At 40.8% G+C, this 21,417-nt stretch overlaps 1 protein-coding gene across 5 annotated transcripts in view; it reads left to right on the top strand.

Moving 5' to 3' along the window:
• Positions 1–21,417, top strand: part of ANKFN1 (ankyrin repeat and fibronectin type III domain containing 1) — a 105,678-nt gene that overhangs the window by 30,049 nt on the left and 54,212 nt on the right. For 2 of the 5 annotated variants that reach the window (XM_077787376.1, XM_077787377.1), the window contains exons 1-2: positions 8,701–8,810; positions 13,529–13,730. The exons of 1 other annotated variant lie outside the window; for it this stretch is intronic. In XM_077787376.1, the coding sequence (XP_077643502.1) occupies positions 13,545–13,730 (186 nt within the window). In that variant the 5' untranslated portion in view covers positions 8,701–8,810; positions 13,529–13,544. Of the gene's footprint in view, positions 1–8,700; positions 8,811–13,528; positions 13,731–21,417 lie in introns of those variants that run through there. 2 more of the 5 variants (XM_021555428.3, XM_021555436.3) reach the window with 2 other exon arrangements.

Below are 21,417 nucleotides of genomic sequence, written 5' to 3' on the forward strand. Positions count from 1 at the left end.
TATGGCCCCTAATTAAAAACAAAGTGCACAGTTTTATTAGACAGTACAGGCAACAGAACAGATCAGGTGCTTCCAAACTGCTGGGCACAAGAATTTCTGTTAGAGGATTGTATATATTAAATTGTTATTCACCTCATTGCAAATCCATGGCTTTATTTCCAGCTGAGTAGCAACACTGGATGTTGCATGGAATTTATTGCAATTGTGCCTGCTTAGTGAAATAAAAGTGAATAGAGGCCCAGAATGACTTCTCCCAGAATGGTGTCTGCAAAGATGCAAAATATATTCTCAGTTGCAATCATTCAAAGGACCTGCATTAAGGGAAATGCTGCAAAATATAACCTAAAACATATTATTTACCAATTTTTTAAAAGTTACAAAATTATCAAAATTGGTGTGATAAATGTGGACATTTCTGTGTTTGTGCTTTGTGTGTGTGTGTGAGGGGCTGTTTTTGGGAGGATGGTTGAAGCTGTAGCCAAGGAGAACATCTGAAATAAAACCCTGAGCATTTCTTTCTGTCCCAAGGCTCAGGTGTCACACTGATCAGTGCTACTTGAAGGGTAATTCTCTGGGCAGCACTGAATATCTGTAAGATTTCACCTGGGCTCAGTGCTGCCAAAGCTGAGAGTGGCTGCATTCCCCCGTGAGAATTCAGGCTGGGTTTGTGGGGAACTCATGACAAGTTTTCTATCACACACATTCACACAGACCATGCCCCTTAAAAAACAATGCAGGGAAAAGGAACCCAGTGTGAGGTCTCACATTGTGTGAATTCAGTTAATTTTTCCTCATAGCACCTCATAATTTTCTTGAACAGAGATCATTAATCATCCCAAAGTGTGTAGAAGTTTGGGCAATAGCTCTAAGACCACCAAATGCTGACCTTGAAGGAAATTAATTACTAAAGGTGAAAAGCAAGTGTTTTCTTAAATAAGCCACCTAAGCTGCTTGCTTTTTCAAATATTTATTAATACAATTCAGATGAAATCAGATCAGCACTTCTGGCTGCAGAGAGTGTTGTTTCATTGGACCAGGAGTCCTTGTTTCCAAATCCATATTCAATCTTTTAACACAGCAGCAAATTATATTCCCCATCTGTCTCCTGCAACAACACTAATGAATGTAATAACTGGATGGTGATGTACAAACACTTTTGAAGTACTTCATTTATAAACTATAGGAAGTAGTTATTTATAATAAGCTGTTGGGGAGTTGGGGCTTTATAGTTTTTGAAGTTTTTAGTATTTTCGATTTTCTGCATGTAACTGAAACATAAGTGAGCACGTGATAAGCAAACATTCTTGATACAGGAAACTCTTAGGGCAGGGTGAGCCTGATACCTCAAAGGTTTTCCCAGCCAATGTCTGTTCTAGGACTAAAAAGTGCTTTACCATGATTTGAAGAAAAAAAGGTCCTGAGGCTGAAGCAGCTCTGGCCTTCAGTTGTCCCACCCACAGCGAATCTGGGCACTTGCCAGAGTCCTGCTGTGTGCTCTAAGCACCTCCTGCCCCGGGGTTAACCAGCATTGTTCTTTCTGATCCGAGGGTGAGCACGTCCCACAGGGTCTAGGAACAGGATGGAAGTTCATAGAGACTTTTGCCAACACGTCAAGATTTGGCCTCTTCCACAACCCCTCCTTGAAGAATTGGCCTGACAGCTGTTTTCCAAGGACTTTGCTAAGTCAGAGTTTGAATATGGGAGATAAAGCCCACAAATTTATGGTCTGGCTCAGATTCTCTTTGACCTGCTGGAACACTGAGTAAGTCATGCTGCAATGAAACAGCATGAATGAACATTTCAGCCATGAAAAGTAGGAGTTTATTTCAGATTAATTTCTCACCTTTGGAGTTGGTTGATGCATTAGGTCACTACGATGAAGAGAGAGAAATGGGAAGAAGCGCTGTGAACTAAATTAATCCAAAAAGTGTGTGCTTATTAGGGAGCAATTATCACTTTGTATTCTGTCTAGCTTGTGTGATGGAGATGGGACTTGTGGCAACATGGCAACACAGCGAGGCCAAGTACTGATGCTTATTGCTCAGTGAGAGGCTGGCATGACTAACTGAGGTGGAACAGATTCATCAGGTTTAGAGCTTGAGAAAAGTGATGGGAAGATATTTTCATGAACTGCTATTGTCACTACTACAGTTCTTAAAAGCCTCCATTATAGTAAAAAAGGAATCGTTTTTGTTAAAGCATTATACAGATCTGCTATGTTCCAAACAGACAAGATTTGGTTGCACTTCTTACCTTTTAATTTCACTTTTATTAAAATGTTACACTTGAGGAAAGAACAATCCCGTCTTTTGAAGTTTGCCATTGTTTTTGCTTGCCCAACACCTCTTGTAAAGGATAAACAACCATATGTCCTTGTCTCTCTAAAGTATAAAAAGGTTTCAACAAATACTCTTATGTCCATGTGTATTGCCTTTGCAGTAAACCTTGGATATTCATGATTTGAAGCTATTATAACTTTTCAACAAAAAATGAATGTTTAAATGTTCATTTGAACTCACTGTGAAAAAGAATGGCACTGGCAAATCCAGAATTACTTCACAGCAATCATTTCTATTCTGTCTGGGTTTTTGCATTGCTCCTGTGATGGATTTGGGATTTTTCCCTGGTTTGGGATTCCTCAGTTATTTTCATTTAAACTCAAATGTAAATGAACAGCCACATCAGACCAAATGACTGCAGGATGAATTCCAGCTTGTGGAAAATTCTCACAGCCAGGCAGGGGATGCTTCCCTATTGCAAAGATCACCTACAGGGCTGTTCACAAAACTGGTCCAGGGAGACAGATCTCCTTGTGGTTCTTCCTCTGATAATGCAGACAAATAGGCTCTTAGTTTGAATTGTTGTTATCTAGAACAATCTGTCTCCATCAGGATCTAGACAAATTATTCACCCCAGGAAACTGTTACCCTTTGAAAATAGCCCCTCTCTTCCTACACTTTGTCCTCAGTAGCAGTTTTCCTGAAATGGTATCTTACTCTGGGTTTTTCTGTGGTTTGTTTGGTGGAGGATTTTTTGTTGTTGCTGCTGTTTTTGTGTAAATGTCTGATTTTAATATGTTAAAGTCACTGCCCATAAACAGAATTCTGCTTTAATTAGGGCAAACAAACTGCTCTTTAAGGAGTATCTGCTTAGTGAAATAAACAGTGCTTGGTGTTCACAGAACAGTAGGAAATTGTTCTTCTCTCATCAAACTTCTTTATTCAGTATGAAAAATAATGGCACTTGTGTAGTACTTTATAACAGATGCTGTTATGCAAATTTTGAAGAAAAGTGAATCAATCTTCAGAAACAGGCCTTATATTAATTAGTATACTACTAATTACTGCAATCATACAAAAGTTGCAAAGACACCTATATTTGTATGTTCTTTTTGGTAATTTTAAAGACTGTGTCACAAGCCTAAAGATGTCTTCAGCTTAAAAAAGAAGGTGCTTCTCTGCATGGTGTGTGTCTGCCCCTCTTCAGCTTTGTTACATGCTGAACTTTGCTAAATTCTGTTTTTTTCTTTGTTCCTTCCTAATCTAGAAATTGCCAGCTATGAAAAGCTTGTTAATTTCTGTTTGTAAAATGTTCTGGTGTAACTTGAATTAAATGTAGTGCAGCTGGGAGCAGTCATAGCTAAACAATACATGGCATAAATTATCTCTATCTGGAGTGTCTGACTAGATAACATAATCAACAGGAGGCTGACAAAACATCAGAGCCGCCTGTTGTTGCTGACAACTTCATTATTTCCATGATGTTCAGAGGGGTAATTTGTTTCTGAGGAACAGCAATATCTTCAGACACGTCCAATGGCCTTGTGTACTTTTATAGGCTTCCTGAAGCTGAATGTTTGCACAGATCCAGGGGTTTTTCCTAATCTGGGGAACAACTGCAAGAGCCATCAGCAAAGAGCTCTGCTCTTCGTTGGTTTTGCAGTCCAGCAGCATTCCCATATATCAGAGTTGGTGCACACCTCCTGATAGGTAACAGCAGCTGCTCTTTGATTTCTTGGCTCAGACAGGAAGGGCTTTGAGGATCTGATGGAGTTCTTATACTATTTTATTTCTGTTTACCTTAACTTACACTCCAAAAGATCCCAAATGACTCAGTAGTTTTGTAGTTCTGACAGCCCAGGCCCAATTCTATTACACTGCAGCTAGGAATTATTATTCTCAGGAATTTTCCAAGTAAAAAGACTAGCAGGGGTAAAAAAACCACTGTGACTGTATGAAAAACATGCCACCTTTAGAGAATTCTGACCAGAACAGTCAGAAGTTTCTGCTGGCTCATTTAAAACCATATTCTGAAGTGCAAGCAGCAAGTCCACAGCTGCCACAAAGCTGAGAATTCCTTCCTCTGGGAGCCTGCAAGCCCCAGGCATGGGTGCATCTGCCAAGTTCAGCCCTGCAGAGAGCCTGGATGTGCTGGGCTGGGAGCTGTGGCTGCAGAGGAAACCTGGGGGTGCCAGGGCTGCCAAGCCCAGTTCCACTTGGTCACTGACATCACATTGCCACAAATATTTCAGAATACTTGGAAAAATTCTTTTCTAAGCTTAGTCCAAACACAATTATTTTTTCTTCACTCACAATTTCAGAATTTTTTAAGTCTGGTCATGTCCGTGACTGATCAGCTGGGAAATATTTGTCTTTTTCATAAGCATACTGAATACTTCTGTGTCTTTGTGGATAAGAAGTTATTTGCTATGGATTTAGATCAAGAACACTGGCTAAAGTAACTAGTGAAACAGTAAGACTCAAATCCATGTCCTTGAAGAAACACAAGAAACCAGGGAACAGGACAGAGAAGAAGCAAGTTGGCACTGGGGTATGTGTGAAAGATGATAGGTAAACAAGGAGACAGAGGCGGGAATTGCCAAAGCCAGAGCTGGAATTTACTACAGTACATTATATGTATAAAAATATTCAAGAAAGAATGAGTGTAGGGACAAAGAAACACATACTTTTATGTGTTTGTTTGGGGGTTTTGTTTGATTTTTATTTTACCTTCTCCACTGAATAGTTTTGACTGTATGAGAAAAACCCACCTCATTATCTTGTTTCAAGGAGAAGAGTCACTTTAACTACCTTTCAAGTAATGATTTTTAAAATGAGAGTGCATACAGGTGCCAGACAGCCATGTTACTTTGGGAGGGGGTGGAGATCCCATTCCCAAGTATCCAAACTGCCTGGCTCCATTGTGACAGTGGTTGGAGATCAGATATTTGAGCAATATTTGTTCCTTCTGTGGGACTGTGAACAGTCTAAAAGGCAGCTTTGTCTCTTAGGATGGCTTTGCCACTGCTGCAAGTAAAGTCGGGCTTCGTGTGAGCTTCTCCACTCCAGACTTCCCCCCCGCAGTTTCTAGTGGGAAAACCAAATGGTTTTTTGCACATGTGAAACAGGGAAACGCAGGGTGCCGGGGCTGGCATCGCGTCCCGGGACAGGGGCGCTGGGTGCCGGGGCTGGCATCGCGTCCCGGGACGGGGGCGCTGGGTGCCGGGGCTGGCATCGCGTCCCGGGACGGCGGCGCCGGGTGCCGGGGCTGGCATCGCGTCCCGGGACGGGGGCGCTGGGTGCCGGGGCTGGCATCGCGTCCCGGGACGGGCGCGCCGGGTGCCGGGGCTGGCATCGCGTCCCGGGACGGGGGCGCTGGGTGCCGGGGCTGGCATCGCGTCCCGGGACGGGGGCGCTGGGTGCCGGGGCTGGCATCGCGTCCCGGGACGGGCGCGCTGGGTGCCGGGGCTGGCATCGCGTCCCGGGACGGGCGCGCCGGGTGCCGGGGCTGGCATCGCGTCCCGGGACGGGCGCGCCGGGTGCCGCGCTCCGGGGACCAGCCGGGCTCGGGAGAGCCGGGGGGACGCTGCCACCTATCGATGCACGGAGCGCCAAACCCGAGCCTGCACGGGGCTCCTCGTCCCAAAACGTCCCAAAGGTTGCGAGGAGCAAACACAACGTGCCACATGGCCAGCACAGCGCTAAAAACACCTGCGGGGTGTACAGGGTGAAGGTTTGGGGGGCTGCGCCACTGCATCGGCCAACCTGGGAGGCTCTTTAAGCAAAATGCACCACTAAATGTACATCTTCAAAAAACACGCAGCAGCAAGAGCAAGAGCTGCTTGTGGGATCAGTTCTCAGCTCTCAGGGAACTCCAGACTCACCAGGCATGGAAGGAAAACCTGCCACAGTCGGTGAAGTCAGCAGTGTAAGTACAGCCAGCAAAATGCTCTGTGCAGCCATGGAGAGGGGAATGCCAGGGCAGTAAATTCTGCATGGCTTCTCTGTCCTCTAATGGCACCATCAAAGGCTGAGGATGGGCAGGTTTCTGCAGGAGAGCAGACTAAAGGATCTTCTTCCACGTGCTTCATCATAAACCCAGGGTCTATCGCTTCTGTAGGTCTTTTAGTCTTCTACATTTCCAGAACTGGATGTAGGTGCCTCTCACAGTTATTTACAAACATTCAATAATAACGTTGTATTATTTCATTTTTATCATCTGCTAAATGTATTATTACTTTTTTTTACCTTACTGAGCATTGTTTTGTGTCTTCTGGATTTTGAACAGGCTAATTATGAATTCATAGGTCAAGAAGATTATAAATATATTTTCTTGTGACAAAAAAGCTAACTGTATTTCACAGGAACTAGGCTTGGGCAAGAAAACATCTTGACTTTTAGAATTCTACTAAATACTGTTTGGACAGAAAAAGGATGAAGTATTTAAAAAATCAAAATGGCAATTGTAAAAGGGCTGCTTTCCACCAAGCTGAAGGGAGAAAGCAGAAGGTTGAAGTATTGAACCACAATGAGAAGGTGCTAGAAATGTTTAAGAATAGACTGATTTCTGGAAATTCACTTCATGCTTTTCTCCTGAAAACAGCTGGAAATTGAGAATTCCTTTACAAGTGAGTTCCAGAGGTGAGGTCTATACAGGCAAAAAGAAAACTGAATTCGTGACTTTGACTTAGAAGAACCATTCCTATTTAGCACAGCACTGAAAATTGAGTTCCTAGGTTTACATTTATTTTTAACTGATTTAGACATTTCAGATTTTCAGCATGTTTTTTTCCAGATAGTATCTCAGTGTTTGAGAGGTATTTGGTGGTTTTTGAAAGATTTCCAATTCCCTCCTGTTGGCAAGGAGCAGTGACCTCAGTCAGCTCTCTAATGATCCTTGGAAGGAGCAGAACAAAAGAGGGAATCCTGTAAATGGAGGGCCTGTGATTTCAAGGTACAGGAGGAGGATTGCTGCGCATAGAATATTGCAATACCACTTTGCAATTCTCTGCTGCAGCAAAGCATGGAACTATTTGCATTTGATATTCTCATATGCCCACATGTCTGCATGCATGTTTACACACACGTGTACAGTCAGGCACATGTGTTGATAGAAAATGCCCAAAGGATGGTTTGATCCATATCCAGTTGGTTTAAAAAATACAGATTAGCTTCAAGTTCCATGGCGTACAAACATCAGGCCCAGGACTACATTTTAGCTTCAGCTACTTGGGCAAAAGGATTCCCTTGGGTATGAGGCACAGCACTCTTAGCTGAGGTTTGAAGTGTGGGAGAATCAAGTTGATCAACAGATTTTGGGATGTTTCCAACATTTTCCAAAAATCATGTCTGAATAAAACAAGGGAAAAAATTTCAGCAGATTGTAAGAGTAGCTCTGGTATCTCCTTAAAAATAATCCAAAATACTTTTTCTGTAGATATTAATGGTCATTGGCTACAACCCAGGAATTGGTGTGTTTTGGTTCTTTTCTGTTATTCAGTGTTGCACTGGAGTGTTCTGATTGCATGAATTTAACCCAGTAGGCCATCTAGAAGGATAACAATTTTCTAAGTTATCTTTGTTTGTCATCTTCCCTGTTTTTAGAATTCTGTATATGGGTATTTGAAATGTTCCACATTTGACTTTGTAACATTTTTGTGGGTTTCTGTGGGTTCCAGCATTTGTATATTTTTGCCATATAGTAAAAAATGAGATTTTGAAATATCACTATTCTCCTATCTTGGAAGCTCCTAATGCAGACATTACAGAATCTGCTTTAGCATCCGCAGAGTGTGCTTTTGTTATGCATTTAATAATCTTTTTGAGGCGTAACCTGTTCAGGCTGGGAGCTTTCCAATGATGTTGCAGATGTCCCACAGCTATGGCTATGCCTGCTGCTTTTGTTGCTATGATTGCAGACAGCTGTAGTGGTAGCTTGCTTGAAGAAAGAAGAAACAATACATCACATGCAACAAGCACTACTGCACTGTGATTTTTACCCCTTCCTCTCGCCGTTTTAGCACAAAACCAACTGCTTGAGGATGGCTGCATTAATGTCCTTTTGCTCATACTTATGGCAAATTAATTACAATCACAGTTTTGTTTACTCTGGCAGTAATTATTTTTTCTACTTACACGCTGTGCAGCTGATCAATTCTAAAGGCTACGACAAGCTAAAAGCACACAGAAGTCATGGCATCTCTCACATGGAGGCTTCACACATGAGTCACTCCTCCAGCTGCACAGGTAACTGGGACAGAGTTAAGGCACCAAACATTCTACCTGTGATACAATACTACTTGCTGTAAACACTGTTCTGCTCTGAGATTTTAGCAGCAATCTTGGGCTTCAGTAATTACTAGTAATAGGCTTTTTCATATGTGATCATTCATGCAGTGTAAGGAAGATATTTACTCATTCTGCCCAGAGGCTGAGCCAGCAGAGACAGCAAAGCCAATGTGATTCATTGAAGGAAGAGTGGGGACAATTACCAGCAACTTGTTCACGTTTTGCCTTGGATAGCCTAAGCTGGTAAGTCAAATTTAACTCTTTAATGCACATATTCCTAATTATTAGTTTCAAGTATGATTGATGCATAAACATACAGTGTTGAGTGATTTCTCAGCTGTCGTGTTTTCCTAAAATCCTAAGAGAATGCTTTTACAGCTATGCTGTGCCCTACCAGTGCACCTGTCTATAGAGTATAGCATATATGTGCCACCAACAACAGAGAGTGATCTATAATTTAGGTATTTATTTTTCTTTCTCTGCAATATGTTTTTGAGGGACATGAATATTAGGTCAGTATTTGACAATTAAAAAGGAAAAAAACCCACAAATATTTTATAAAGGTAACTATGTTATATTCATTTGTATTTGAATTTGGCTTTTAAAGGACCCTGGTGATGGGGAATAAAATGGTTCAGTGCTTAGGTGCAAGTAGAAATCTGATCACAAAGGTGAAGCTGCAGGATGTGTAGCATGAAATATGTTTTGGGAGACCTTGATCCCTGGTTTGGCTCATAGCTATAGCCCAGTGACAGTCACACTGGTTTGATGGGTATTTCCAGGGCAGGGCAGAAACTGTTTCCCCAGAGATTTGCTGCAAGACTTTTGTGCTCTTTAAGTCTTGGAAATGACAACTGCTGCTAATTGTGACTGGTTATAAGGGGAGCTGCTGCTGTTATTTTGTCAAGTCCTGCCTTTCAGTAAAACCAGTCAAACCTGGTGCTGTGCTGCCTGTTGCAGTGCTCACCTTGCTGTGGGGGTGCAAATTAGATCACACTAATTTGGGAGGGCTACTCCAAACCATATGGAGAGGTCCTTATGTCATCCTGACTCGGGTCAGCTTTGTGCAGAGGCTTCCATAGGTAAAAATATCAAATGGGGCTGTTCTGCACATCTTCTTTTTCTAAATTATTAGTCTTCCATGTGCTGTAAAAATTTTATTTCTGATAATAACACATCCTCAGGCTAAGTGCATTTCAGCTGGGGGATTTACTGTTTCAATCAAGACAATGTTTCAGGTACATTTCAGGTCTTCACCTGATTGTTGAGGCAAGGATATGATTGTAAAAGAAATTAAATTAATAACTTTTTAAAGGAGGCTAAAACTGCTCTCATTATATAGTTTATTTCTGTAAAAAAATAACAGCATCCAAAAAACCCCATGCTTTCAATCACAGAATCATGTGAATCAAGCTGTCTCTTTTCCTTATTTCTTATTCTGCATTTCACCCACGATTTTGCCCAATCTCATTTCCATTTCTCTACTGTAAGTCATTTCTATAGCCTAATAAGATCCCATTTCCAGAAAGTTTTACATAATATTCAACTTGCCTTTTTTCTCATTTCATACCTTGTATGTGTCTAGGAGGGATGCTAAGTATGATAATCTGCAGTAGCATTTTGCAATTTACTGTGTCAGTCACTGGTGAAAAAATGCAGCTTGTTCACATCATGTCATTCCAGCTATTGCTTTATTGTTTCACATTTATTCCCTGCACTTGTTTGGGATATTGATGGTGAGTAGACAGGGAACACATCTATGTTTCAAGTCATTTGTGATTCACCAGTTCTGTGTGGATAGCAAGGATGCCATCTGTTTTATTGTTGAATAGCTGCAATTTCTAGAGTGTTTACTTAGCTTCTCTATAGATTCACCTGCTCTTGACTTCACGGAAACATTGATGAGATTATAAAAGATTCTGTTCTCTTCTTCCATCAGTGTCAGACTGTGGATCTGCTCTGGCTTTTTACTGTCAAATCTTCCATGTGTGGCAAGGGCAGGCCGTGGTTACCATCCTCAGTGGTTGTTGTTAGGTGGTTACTAACAAACTGTTGTTTTCTTCTGAATGGATAAATCCTGGTTCATTGACCAGATCAAGGTGGGAAGGACTCCAGCTACCCCAAGGAACTGTCATATCTGGAGTCAAATTATGTTTAGTCACAGTCCATAAGAACAGTAACCCATGCCACGGGAAACAGACTTGGTAGTTAACTGCTCTGAACCTTTTCTGGGTTAGTGACACAGATTAGCACCCCAGTGATGCCTAAATTTGTTTGGTTCAAAGCCTGCACCAACATTCTAGAATGCTGAAACAGCCAGTCCAGTTTCTTTTTACAGAGTACACATTGAAACAGAGAAAACAGCCCTGCCACCTGTCTGAGTTTTGAATGTGTATTGGGAGAGGTGTCACTAGAACACCTCTCCCAAAGACCCTGATTTCCTGGAAAACTGTCCAAGAAATGACAGGTGCTTCTCCTTATACTTGCTCAGGTTAGTATTTTCTCATAAAAGAAAATGCTGCTGTCAAGCCGTTCTCTTGAAATTTGGGATTCTGTAAACAACTTCTCCCTTCTCAAGAAAAGCTTGAACTTGATGACTTTCAAGAGATTCTGTGAAAAATATGTGGGCAACTGAGTTTAAGAAGATGGAGAAAAATACACTTTGCATTAGTGAAGGCTGGAGAAGAGATAGGGGTTTTTTTGGAGTCAGGCAGGCAAAATTCCATTTTTTTTTGTAATTATTTAAATCTTTGAGAGTATTAAAGTCAGCAAGCAGGTAGTTTGGTCTAGTGAGACAGGGGGAGGATTTTATCAGCCTAGAGAACACTGACAGAGGCATCAGTCTTGTTAGCTTTAATACCAGGCATTCTTGTTTTGTTTAACTAATATCACAATAGGTAGAAGTCCTACTAAGTAGATGTTCCTAATTTATTTAATGTTTACTTACTAGATATCTACACAACCCCTCAGTAAATTCCCATATTACTTTCATGAACCTTGCAACCTCTCTTATGCCACCCAGATGTGCTGAGCCTGTTGCTTTTCAAATAAAAACCCATAATCCCAAAGCAGACAGTGCAGCAGGCTGACCTGCCTTTGAATTAAAATTTGGTTTGGCCTACTCTTCTTTGTCCTCATCTTGAGGATAATTAGGTTTTTGTGGCAAATGCAAACTGTTCTTTCTATCCTGAGTTCACTACCAACTGTCTATTAGTATTTGTGTGTGGTATTGGTATTAAAAATTTGTAGTCTTGGAATCAGATTATTTTGGGAAATTGAAACTTCCTGTACAAACATGTTTATGGCACTCCCTGGGCTATTTTTATTCCCTATTTGGTTCTGTGTTTTGACCCATATTTTACTGATGGAAAGAAGTTCTTGAAAGCAAAGGTAAAGGGAGAAATGTATGTGGGACAATCTGTAGCACTATGTACTAACAAAAACTAGAAGTGTTACTCTAAATAACTAATAATTAAATTATTAATAGATTTGGTAACTTCATTCGTTTCTTTAAAATTCTAATGACATAGAAAAGTGGGAGATGGATAATCAGTTTACTCCATAAACTCAGAGAAAACCAATCAAAAATCCTTCCAGTATTGCTGCCTCCTGAGGCCCAGAGAGCTTCTGATCATCTCCACACTTGCACATTTATTTCAGGAGCACAGCCCACATAATTCCCTTTTGATTGCACACTCTGTTGTTCTAATGTAACAAAGTCTTTTCGTCCCATATGACGATTGTGTTGACTCTGTCTCTCTTCCTTCAGAGACTTGGTCTTGCTTCAATACCCCAGGAGCGTGGAGAATGTGTGAAATTATTTGTAATAAGATACTTTTATGCTCAGAGTGTCTGCTCACCACAGTGTACAGTGAGAATGGAACATGCAGAAAGCTTAGGTGACCTGGGTAGTGTCTTTAATCTTAAGGACAAATACCTGCCAAAACCAGCCTCAACAGCAGGATGAGTGTTTAGTAAAGAATGCTTTTATTGGAAGTAGTAATTAAAGTCTGGTTCTGCAATCCAATTTTCTCAGAAGAAGGATGAAACCATGAGAACAAAAAAGAATTTGTATCATAGTACAGAAAAAAAAATAAAGATTATTTCCAGAAAATATAGTCTGAAAAGGTAGTCAGGTTTTGTATTACAACTGTGAAGTCTCCTAGAGAGGCATTCTGCGTTATATATGTGTACACACTCATCAGGGGAAAAGGAATATGTGAAGGAATGGTGCATTTTTGTTACCTTTTCACTTAGAAATCCATAGGGTTAGTTTCCTGTCTGCAGTTGGGTCAAATCTGATTCTTAGTTTCCCTTCAGAAAGGCAAAATTATTTCCACACAGCATACCTCCAGAGTTAAATATTAATTAAATTTTTCTTAATACAGAAAAATTACTGTAATGATAGAACATAGAAAGTATTGTTTAATTATGAGATAATATGTACATCGAATTAGGTGAGGCAGAGAGAGGCAGCAGTCCCTCTTGGAAGGGTTTATACTCTAAATGGACAGGTCAGACACAGAGCAGGATAAATACAACAAATATACACAACCAGTGCCTGTCCACTACATGGGGAAGAAGTCACTCAGTATGAAACTGTCCATAGCAACATTTACTTTCGGGTGTCATTTTTTTCTGACACCTGTATTATCAGAACTCACTCTGCAAAAACATTGTTTCCCTCATTAATTGCAACTCCTTCTCCTTATGCAAATTAGCAAATAATTCTGGGGTGGTCTGTTTTATTTTTCCATCTTTAATTCTCTGTCTCCATAGATATCCATGGGTCTAATTCCATAAAGAGCAATTTGCCATTGAAAAAGCCCCAGACGTGCAGAAACTGTGTGTGAAAGTGATTTTAGGCACAGCAGCCTCGCACTGTGCGCTTCAGCGGCGCACTTCTATCAATTCCGTTGGTCTGGCAAAACCTCACTAAGTGGCTGCTGCTTTCCTTCCAGAAAACCCTGGCTGAGGATGACCCAGCAAATGCACAACCTGAGCCTCCTGCAGAGCAAAAAGCACAGCATGCCCTCGTCGCCCAGCGCTGCCAAGCGGCTCTACCGCAACCTGTCGGAGAAGCTGAAGGGCGGGCACACGTCCTTTGACGAGGCCTACTTCAGGTCCCGCTGCGACCGCCTCAGCCTCCGCAAGGCTTCCACGGTAACGCGTCCGCAGGGCCACCGACACCGAGCACGAACCCTCCCCGCGCCCTTCAGCCCCAGCTGCTCCCACACCATCTCCCCTGCGAGCACGCACACCTTGGCGGACGGTCCCGAGGTGCATTCCGGGTCCCCACAGGTTCCAGGTTCCTTGCTGAGAATCACAGCCCCTCTGCAACGACCTCCCTTTGGTGAAGGATTGTTTCTTGGTGGCACATAAATCTTGGTTTTGTTTGCAACCCGCAGCATCTATCACTAGGGAGTTTCTTCCACTACCTGCTCTCTGTTCTGGTTTGTCATATATACATTGCACAGACAAAACAGACCTGAGGTGGTTCCCATAGCAATACTGGGACACTGCTGGCTTGAGCTAAGTACTGATATTTAAATGTTAATTAGCTAATTGCTCCTGGGAATCACCTAGAACCCCCACCCACATAGCCATTCTGGGACTGGGATGCAAAATAGAGGGACCAGTGGAATCATGGGAGGGGGTTTTGGGGATGAAAACACCCCTAAATGGAAGGCTGGGCACAGTGGAGGGGGCTGGATGGGTGTGCTGGTTGGGGAAAAGGGAACCACATCCACTCCACTCTCCCATTTGTCCCTGAATCAGCTGCCTTTTAACCTGTGCCATTCTCATCATCTCGCTTTGTTCCCTAACCAGAGCCCTGTGTTCTTCCCAGCCTTACCATCAATGTCCTTCGTCAAAACAGAGTTTGACTTTCTTGAAGGGTAAAGACAGGCTACCTACTCAAGGGGTGATGCTTTATTTTAGGAGTAAGGCTGTAACTTGGCACTTACATGACCAAACGTGAATTAAATCTAAGATGCAAGTGTTTCTCTTACAATAAGCACTTTTGAGAAAAGTGAAGATGGCTTGTAATAAAAGTTCCCATTTTTCCAAACAGCAGAGCAAATGGAACATTCAGGCATGACAGATAAATGCAAGGCTACTCCCAGACTGTGGTGATGATCAGTAGATAACACTATGGAAGAAAGAGATCACATGTGAAGGAGTCTGGCCTGGTTACCCCAGCCAAATCTCAGCCAAGCACTCTGGTACCAGCAGAGTAAAATATAGAAGCAGCTGCTGGAATTAACCCTCACAAGGGTTCCTGCTGCTTCAAGTGTTGATGAAGTTACACAACCTCCAGTGCACATATTTTGGGGATTGGACTTTGTCTCTGAAATAACAGCCCAATGTAAATTCAGTGTACAACAGAATCTTTTCTACTTGCTGGAGGAAGATTAACCTGCTTGTGGATATTGCCAAAACAAATGAATCCCACTTTTCCCTAAATAGGAAAAGCAAACACATTTTTCAACTTCTCCTCTGAATTATTTTGAAGGAAAGAGTTTGTCTCCACTTCTGAAGAGCAAAGGTTAATGACATTGAATGCACCAGGAGATGCCCCTTGGAACCAGCACTCTGCTGCATTCAGTCAGATGCTTAGTGCAATGCAGGACTGAAGAGTATGGCTGGGCCAGATAACAAAAATATTACATTTTTTCAGAAGGAGAAAGGACACTCAACTCCTTTAATAGTCAAACACTATGTAAAAGACACATTATATAAATCAGTGCAAGAATTGGAAATTATTTTTAATTCAATTAGCTGATGCTGTCCCCTAGGACTGTGCTTTCCTGAAGTCAGAAGACCTTTGCATGACCTGTGGAGACTGTTGTCTCTCTCCTGTGAAGAAAGACCATGACCTGAAGGAAGCAGGGGACCATGGCTGCTTCCTCTCAGCTCTTCCAGAGCCAATAGATTCTTGTTTCATAAAAGAAGCCTGAAAGTCAAACAAGGCTTGTGAGATGGAGAGCAGCCTTTTCATGGTAGCCAGCAGCTGTGCTTTTGAGGCTGTGTGTTTCCAAATGCTTTTCAGTTTGTAGGGATGATTTAAATTGAGGTCTCAAAGTATGAACTGTGGGGAAAGAGTCTTTAGATGGTTTTTTTTAGCCACTATCATATCTTGTCTTTTTTTTGTTTTTTTTTTTATCCCCAACTTCAATTTCAAGCATGACTAAGGGAGTGAAGGAGGAGGATAAACCAGCGCTGGGGACATGCCAGAGCAGACTGACATGTAGGCTGAATGAATGCCAGTCTGTGAGCATATCTTCTGACCAGTGTTTATCTAAATACACCCTTCACATTACATATTCCTTCAAACATGAGCTCCTCTGTCATACTTCACTAATAAGAAGAGAAATTGCCAGTGAGCTGAGCCAAAGGATTGAGGAGCAGGGCAGGACAGTGCTGCTGGGGGCCTAACCTTGAGCCAGTAACTCAGAAGCTCAGATCTGTCCCTTTTCACTCTGCATCTGTCAGCAGTGGGAGTGCCTATTCCATCAGTCATCAGCATTAGGAGACTTGATTTTATGTTGTGTAGATGGGGATTTAATGGGACACAGACCTGTGTACCAGTGCTAACTTTTTTCCCCCAGCCCACTACATTGTCATGGGAGTGTCACGGTTTTTGTCACTGACAAACACCCAGCAAAGGAACCTCCAGGTATCACCAGTCTGGGGTCTGAGCTGGTGTCCACCACAGCAGTGAAGAGATTCCCACTGAACTTGAGAGGCTTTGGATCCCGTTCTATCCATTCTGCTTGTTGTTTTCCCAGTTTTCCCTAGAAATAAACAGCAAGAAAACTATTAGTGAAGGGGTGGAAATATTCCAGGTCAAGTTGCTAGCTCATGTATTTTCTAATCATTGAGTTTCTGTGCCGCTGAGCTAAGTCAAGGAGTAAAATCATGTCTCCAGACAAGTGAACAACATTTGTTAGATTTTGTTTTCTTTCAGCTTTGGCTTGTGAAGAGTTTTCTTTCCACTCTCTCTTGCTGTGCAACACTTTCCATTCAGTAAATTGTTGTCTTGCTGCAGACATAGCAATGTCCCAAAATAGTTTTATTCTTGAACTCATGTTTATCAAAACAAGTCTTTGCAGAAACTACTTTACCACTTTTTCCAACTCCAGTAGTACATAGTGGACTTTTTCAGTCAAACTCAGAGCAAATAGCTTGAAAGGGGCACTTCATTTTAATTAAGCTACATAAGATTGCATTTCTAAACACTCTGGCACTGAATCACTTACTGGAACATGGTTATTACTTACTGCAAAGCAATACTGTAGTTCTTTTCAGTATATACATTTGTGCATCACAGTAACACCTAAATAAATTAATCACATAACACAGCTGTCCAGCTAATGATTAGAGGCTGCAGGACTGAGTCAAGGAAAAAGCAATGTAAAAACTGCTCCTAAACTTCACCCAATTACTTTTAAGTTTTTCTTTGAATTTAATGCTTTTGTCCTTTCAGAGCAGAAGAAAGTTATCTAGTAAAGGTAAATGATGGCTCTTGTTGGTATTTGCGACAACACTAGCTGGACTAAAATAGAGCACTCAGGGCTAAAATTATTACTCCTTATACCTGTTTGGATTTCTTATCCCGAGGCTGCAGATGTCTGAAACATGCTGCAATACTAGAGAGTCTTCTACATGGAATATGATAAGCTTTTTGCAACAAACGATATAATTTTCAAATATATTTCTGTTTTCTGTGTGAAATCAAATAGTTGGGGAAAAGTTGGTCAGGTGTATAAAATGTTTTTCTGGACTTGGAGAGCTGGGCTGGATGCAGATTTCCAAATGGGGCAGTTCACTAGAGGGAGTGAAGATGTGCTAGATAATTTGCTGCCTCTCCAGGATGTTTTCTGACTGTCTAGCAGAGTTTGATGTGCTCTTCTACGGATGAGGGATGCACACATGACCAGTTAGAAAGGCCACATCACAGCTGCCATGATTTTGCACTCTTTGAAGTTACAAGACTTGCCAATGTATTTCAGCCTATTTTGTGTCTGAATTGCTCATTTGGAAAACCTGATATTTCCAATTTGGTCTTGTAATTGTTTGGATTGGATGAAGTATCTTATAATAGTCATGCTCTGTTTCTCATTTAAATCAGTGCAGCTTTTTCAATCAGATTTCTAATTAAATGAAGAAATAGAAATTTACTTTTATTTTTTCCCTTTTGGTGAGACGTTCTTGCCACCAGGTCAGTTGGAAACAGCATTTATGACAAATTTAATTTAAACATATGCTTAGATTCTGCTCAGCAACTTACTTAGGGCCAAAATTTCACAAATACTTCAGGTATTTCATTTGGCAAGCAGAGTCTGAAGATGTGTTTTCAAAGGCACACCAGCAGGTCTAAATAATGATAACTGAATCAAAAAACCCCAGTTTAAACCAAAATTTTAAAAATAATCCTACAGCAACCTGACAGGTAGGTAAAACCTGTTAAGGGGTGTGTGAGTGGGTGTGTGTGTGTATTTAAAAAAGACAAAATGCGTTTGTCAGCCATAATTTGGGTTAATTTCAGCTATAATAGTGAAGTTGGCCATCTCTCTTTTATTATAATGTAATGGTGAATTTTTGGTTTATATAATGGAAGAAATTTCTCAGATGTAGTTACAAGATTTCCCAAGTTTCTCACAAAACTGGAATTAAGGCCAAATAATGATATGGAGCACTTAGGGTAGCACTCTACAAATGCTAACCCATTTAACTTTTGTGCACATACATAAAGACAATTAAAAGAGAATTACTTATTTTGGTTTTTAAAAAAAGGAAAACCATGTGTGTATGCAGTGCCACAGAAGGGAAAATATGAAAAAAGAAATAATTACCTTCCTGTCCTGAGTGAGCATCACAGCCTTTCACTCAATAATATCATCAGCTTTTCCTTTTTGTTCTGTCCCTAGGCTGTTTCCAAAAATGAACTTAAAAAGAAATGCAGACCAATGCAGTCATTTAGTTTTCTTCAACCAATTCCCTTTGTAATATGGTCTTGATTTATTCACTGCAAAATAAGTAGATTTTCATAGCTGTGATTAGTTATAAGAATAATTATCTTTTGCTTGTTTTCTGATTAGATCAAAATGCAGATGATTCTGAAGCATAATTATCCTGTACTCACATAAACAACACTGTAGAAAAAGTTCCAATAAGAGTAGAAAAATAATTTGAAATGGACATTAACAGTGATTAAATTAATGCTGTTTAGAATGCTGATGTAGAAGAGTTGATGAATGTATTTTAATGGTAGGTGTCCCTGTCTGTGGCAGGCTGTTGGCACGAGTTGATCTTTAAGGTCTCTCCCAGGTCAAACCATTCTGTGATTTTCTGATTTTAAATTTCTAATAATTTTCATGATAAAAAAATCTATCAGTTTACAATTCTGCATCATAATAATGAAGTCTCATGGACCGAAGAGCAAGCTTTCTTTCTCCTCTGTACTTCAAACACCAGTGCTCTCTGTATACTAATTTTGAGTGCAGATGTTAAATCAATATCACTGTTGAGTGGAGCTGCAGGCATACAGAAGTATCAGAATCATATCAATAATTGAAATATTTTGTGATTATAATTACTTAAAATTATTTTAATTTCTAGCAAGAGCGCTTCATCCTCTCAGGGTACAGGCAAAACACCAGAATAAGTATAAGGTGTCTGATATCAAGATTATAAAGGTGTTACATAAGCAAGACAGCAGATGTGTGGAGCTACTGGAATGATAAGAAGTATTCCTGCATTGCAGTAAAAATTTCTGACATGTTTAAAGTTTTTCCTTATAACAAGAGAAATATGTGCTGTCCTCTTTTCTAAAATTTTCTTGACATGCACTCTGCCTAATGACAGTGTATGACCATACAAACCATTTTTATCTTGAACAGAGGGGTTAAAAAAGAATGACAAATAGAGCTGCTTACCATTCAACTGCCATTTTTTCTGAGATTTTTATCTTATACCAACCCCAGAATGTGGCCTAAGTATTTGATTATAAAATTAAACCTGAATCTTATCATCTGGAGAAAAATCTAAACCCTAAGAATGTGACAGAACCTCATGATCAGCAGTGATGTTTAAGTTGTATCTTTTATTCTGCATGGAAACCTACAGAAAAAATATTTTTCCAGCATGAGCTGTTCTGTATTTCAGCGTATACAAGGTGATTTCTACGTCAGCACTACTGTCCCAGATTTGCATTGTTGCTGCATAGCTCACCTCACCCTTAGATTGTCATCTTAACATTAGTATCTCATTTTTTAACATTGGCAGTTTGGGGTACAGGGCATCTTCTGCATGTTTATCCTCCTGTTCTGCTGGTCCCCAATATTCAGCACAGATGGGCTCTGTAGTAAAACCTTTAGCTAACATCACCTTTGCGATTTCTTAGTGTGGTACCAATATTTCACATGTACCGATATTAGTGTGGTACCAATATTTCACAAAGAGTAGACCAGAAGATCCCTCTCAGGCCTGACAATTTCAGAAGACACTTTTAACTTCAAGCACACTGAAAAAAAGCCCCCATAGAACTGATCAAATTCCAAGGTAGAGCTGGGGACTGCAGTTTCCAGAACTGCTTGGAAATCCTTACTCCATGTGTTTTACAAGGAGACACGGAGATGTTCTAGCAGGTCAATGTTGTTTCACCGAGAGCAAACCTGGACACAGATATGCCCAATAATACTACTGATAAATTGATATTTAAAAAACAAAATTAAGTTTTAGTGTGGTTGAAGTGTTAACTTTTAATCACAGTAGAAGATGGTTTCAGTTCAACATGTATTTCATGGAATAAAGAGTGTATTCTGTGATGAGAATTTTCTCAGTGGTTTTGGGACACAGGGAGCTGGTTTACACTGTGTATCTGAATCTGTGCTCTGAGCCCTCCTTGCCTTGCTGGGCCTCTTGCTCCTGCTAATTCATTCCAAGGAGGGAAAAACCTATCAGGTAATTGCGGCAATGGGACACTGGGAGAGAATTTAAAGAATCTTGGCAAAAAACTTGTCATTACTGCAGGCTCCAAAAGGATGTTATCATAAAAGAAACCTGCAGGCCCTGCTACTCTCCTGCACCTGCTTCTCCCCAGCTCAATTAGGAAACAACAGGGGCCTTTGTGTTGTGCCACTCTTTTATCTCCTTGACATTGGTAAGGAAAAGGTTCAGTGGTTCTCCCTGCCTGAGAGTTGGTGCTGTGGAAGTTCTCGTGTTTGGCTGCTTGTGCTCCCTGCTGCTCAGACATGCACAATGGACACATTTTTTAGTTCCATTTTTACTTCTGTTTTTAAGGTCTACAAATTTCAAAGTTTCTTGTAGTTACAACTTAAATGCAATAGTACAGGCACCTAGAAATAACTGAGATGGTAGAATGAGCACACTGGGTCACACTGGAACTGGGAAGGTTTTTCTGCAGGACTGCTCATTTGATTTGGATTTTCATCACCCGATTGTAGTTTTCTGCTTGAAATTTTGAGTTTGAAAAACTCAGTAGTCCAAGGCTCTGCCAAAATTGTCATGTATCATCCAGTTTCACACTGCAAACATAATGTTGCTCATACAGTTCGATTACAGGACAGATGTCTAAATAAGAACGTGTCGTTTCATATGGCTTTGAATCTCACTTGAATCTTCCCACAGACCTGAAGTAATTTCAAGCACTCCAGGGGTAGAGCAAGCTGAGTTTTGCTGCAAATATTTGCCATGCTTCAAGCTGAGCCTGAGTTGGAGCTGGAGGAACAATATTTTATTTTGAAGAGCAATCTCACAAAACACAAATTTTCTCTATTTTTAAAGCACTAACATATGAAAAGTTTTACTGAATTTCTGTCTTTAT

This window comes from Lonchura striata, chromosome 19 (genome assembly GCF_046129695.1).
Source record: "Lonchura striata isolate bLonStr1 chromosome 19, bLonStr1.mat, whole genome shotgun sequence".
Lineage (NCBI taxonomy): Eukaryota > Metazoa > Chordata > Aves > Passeriformes > Estrildidae > Lonchura > Lonchura striata.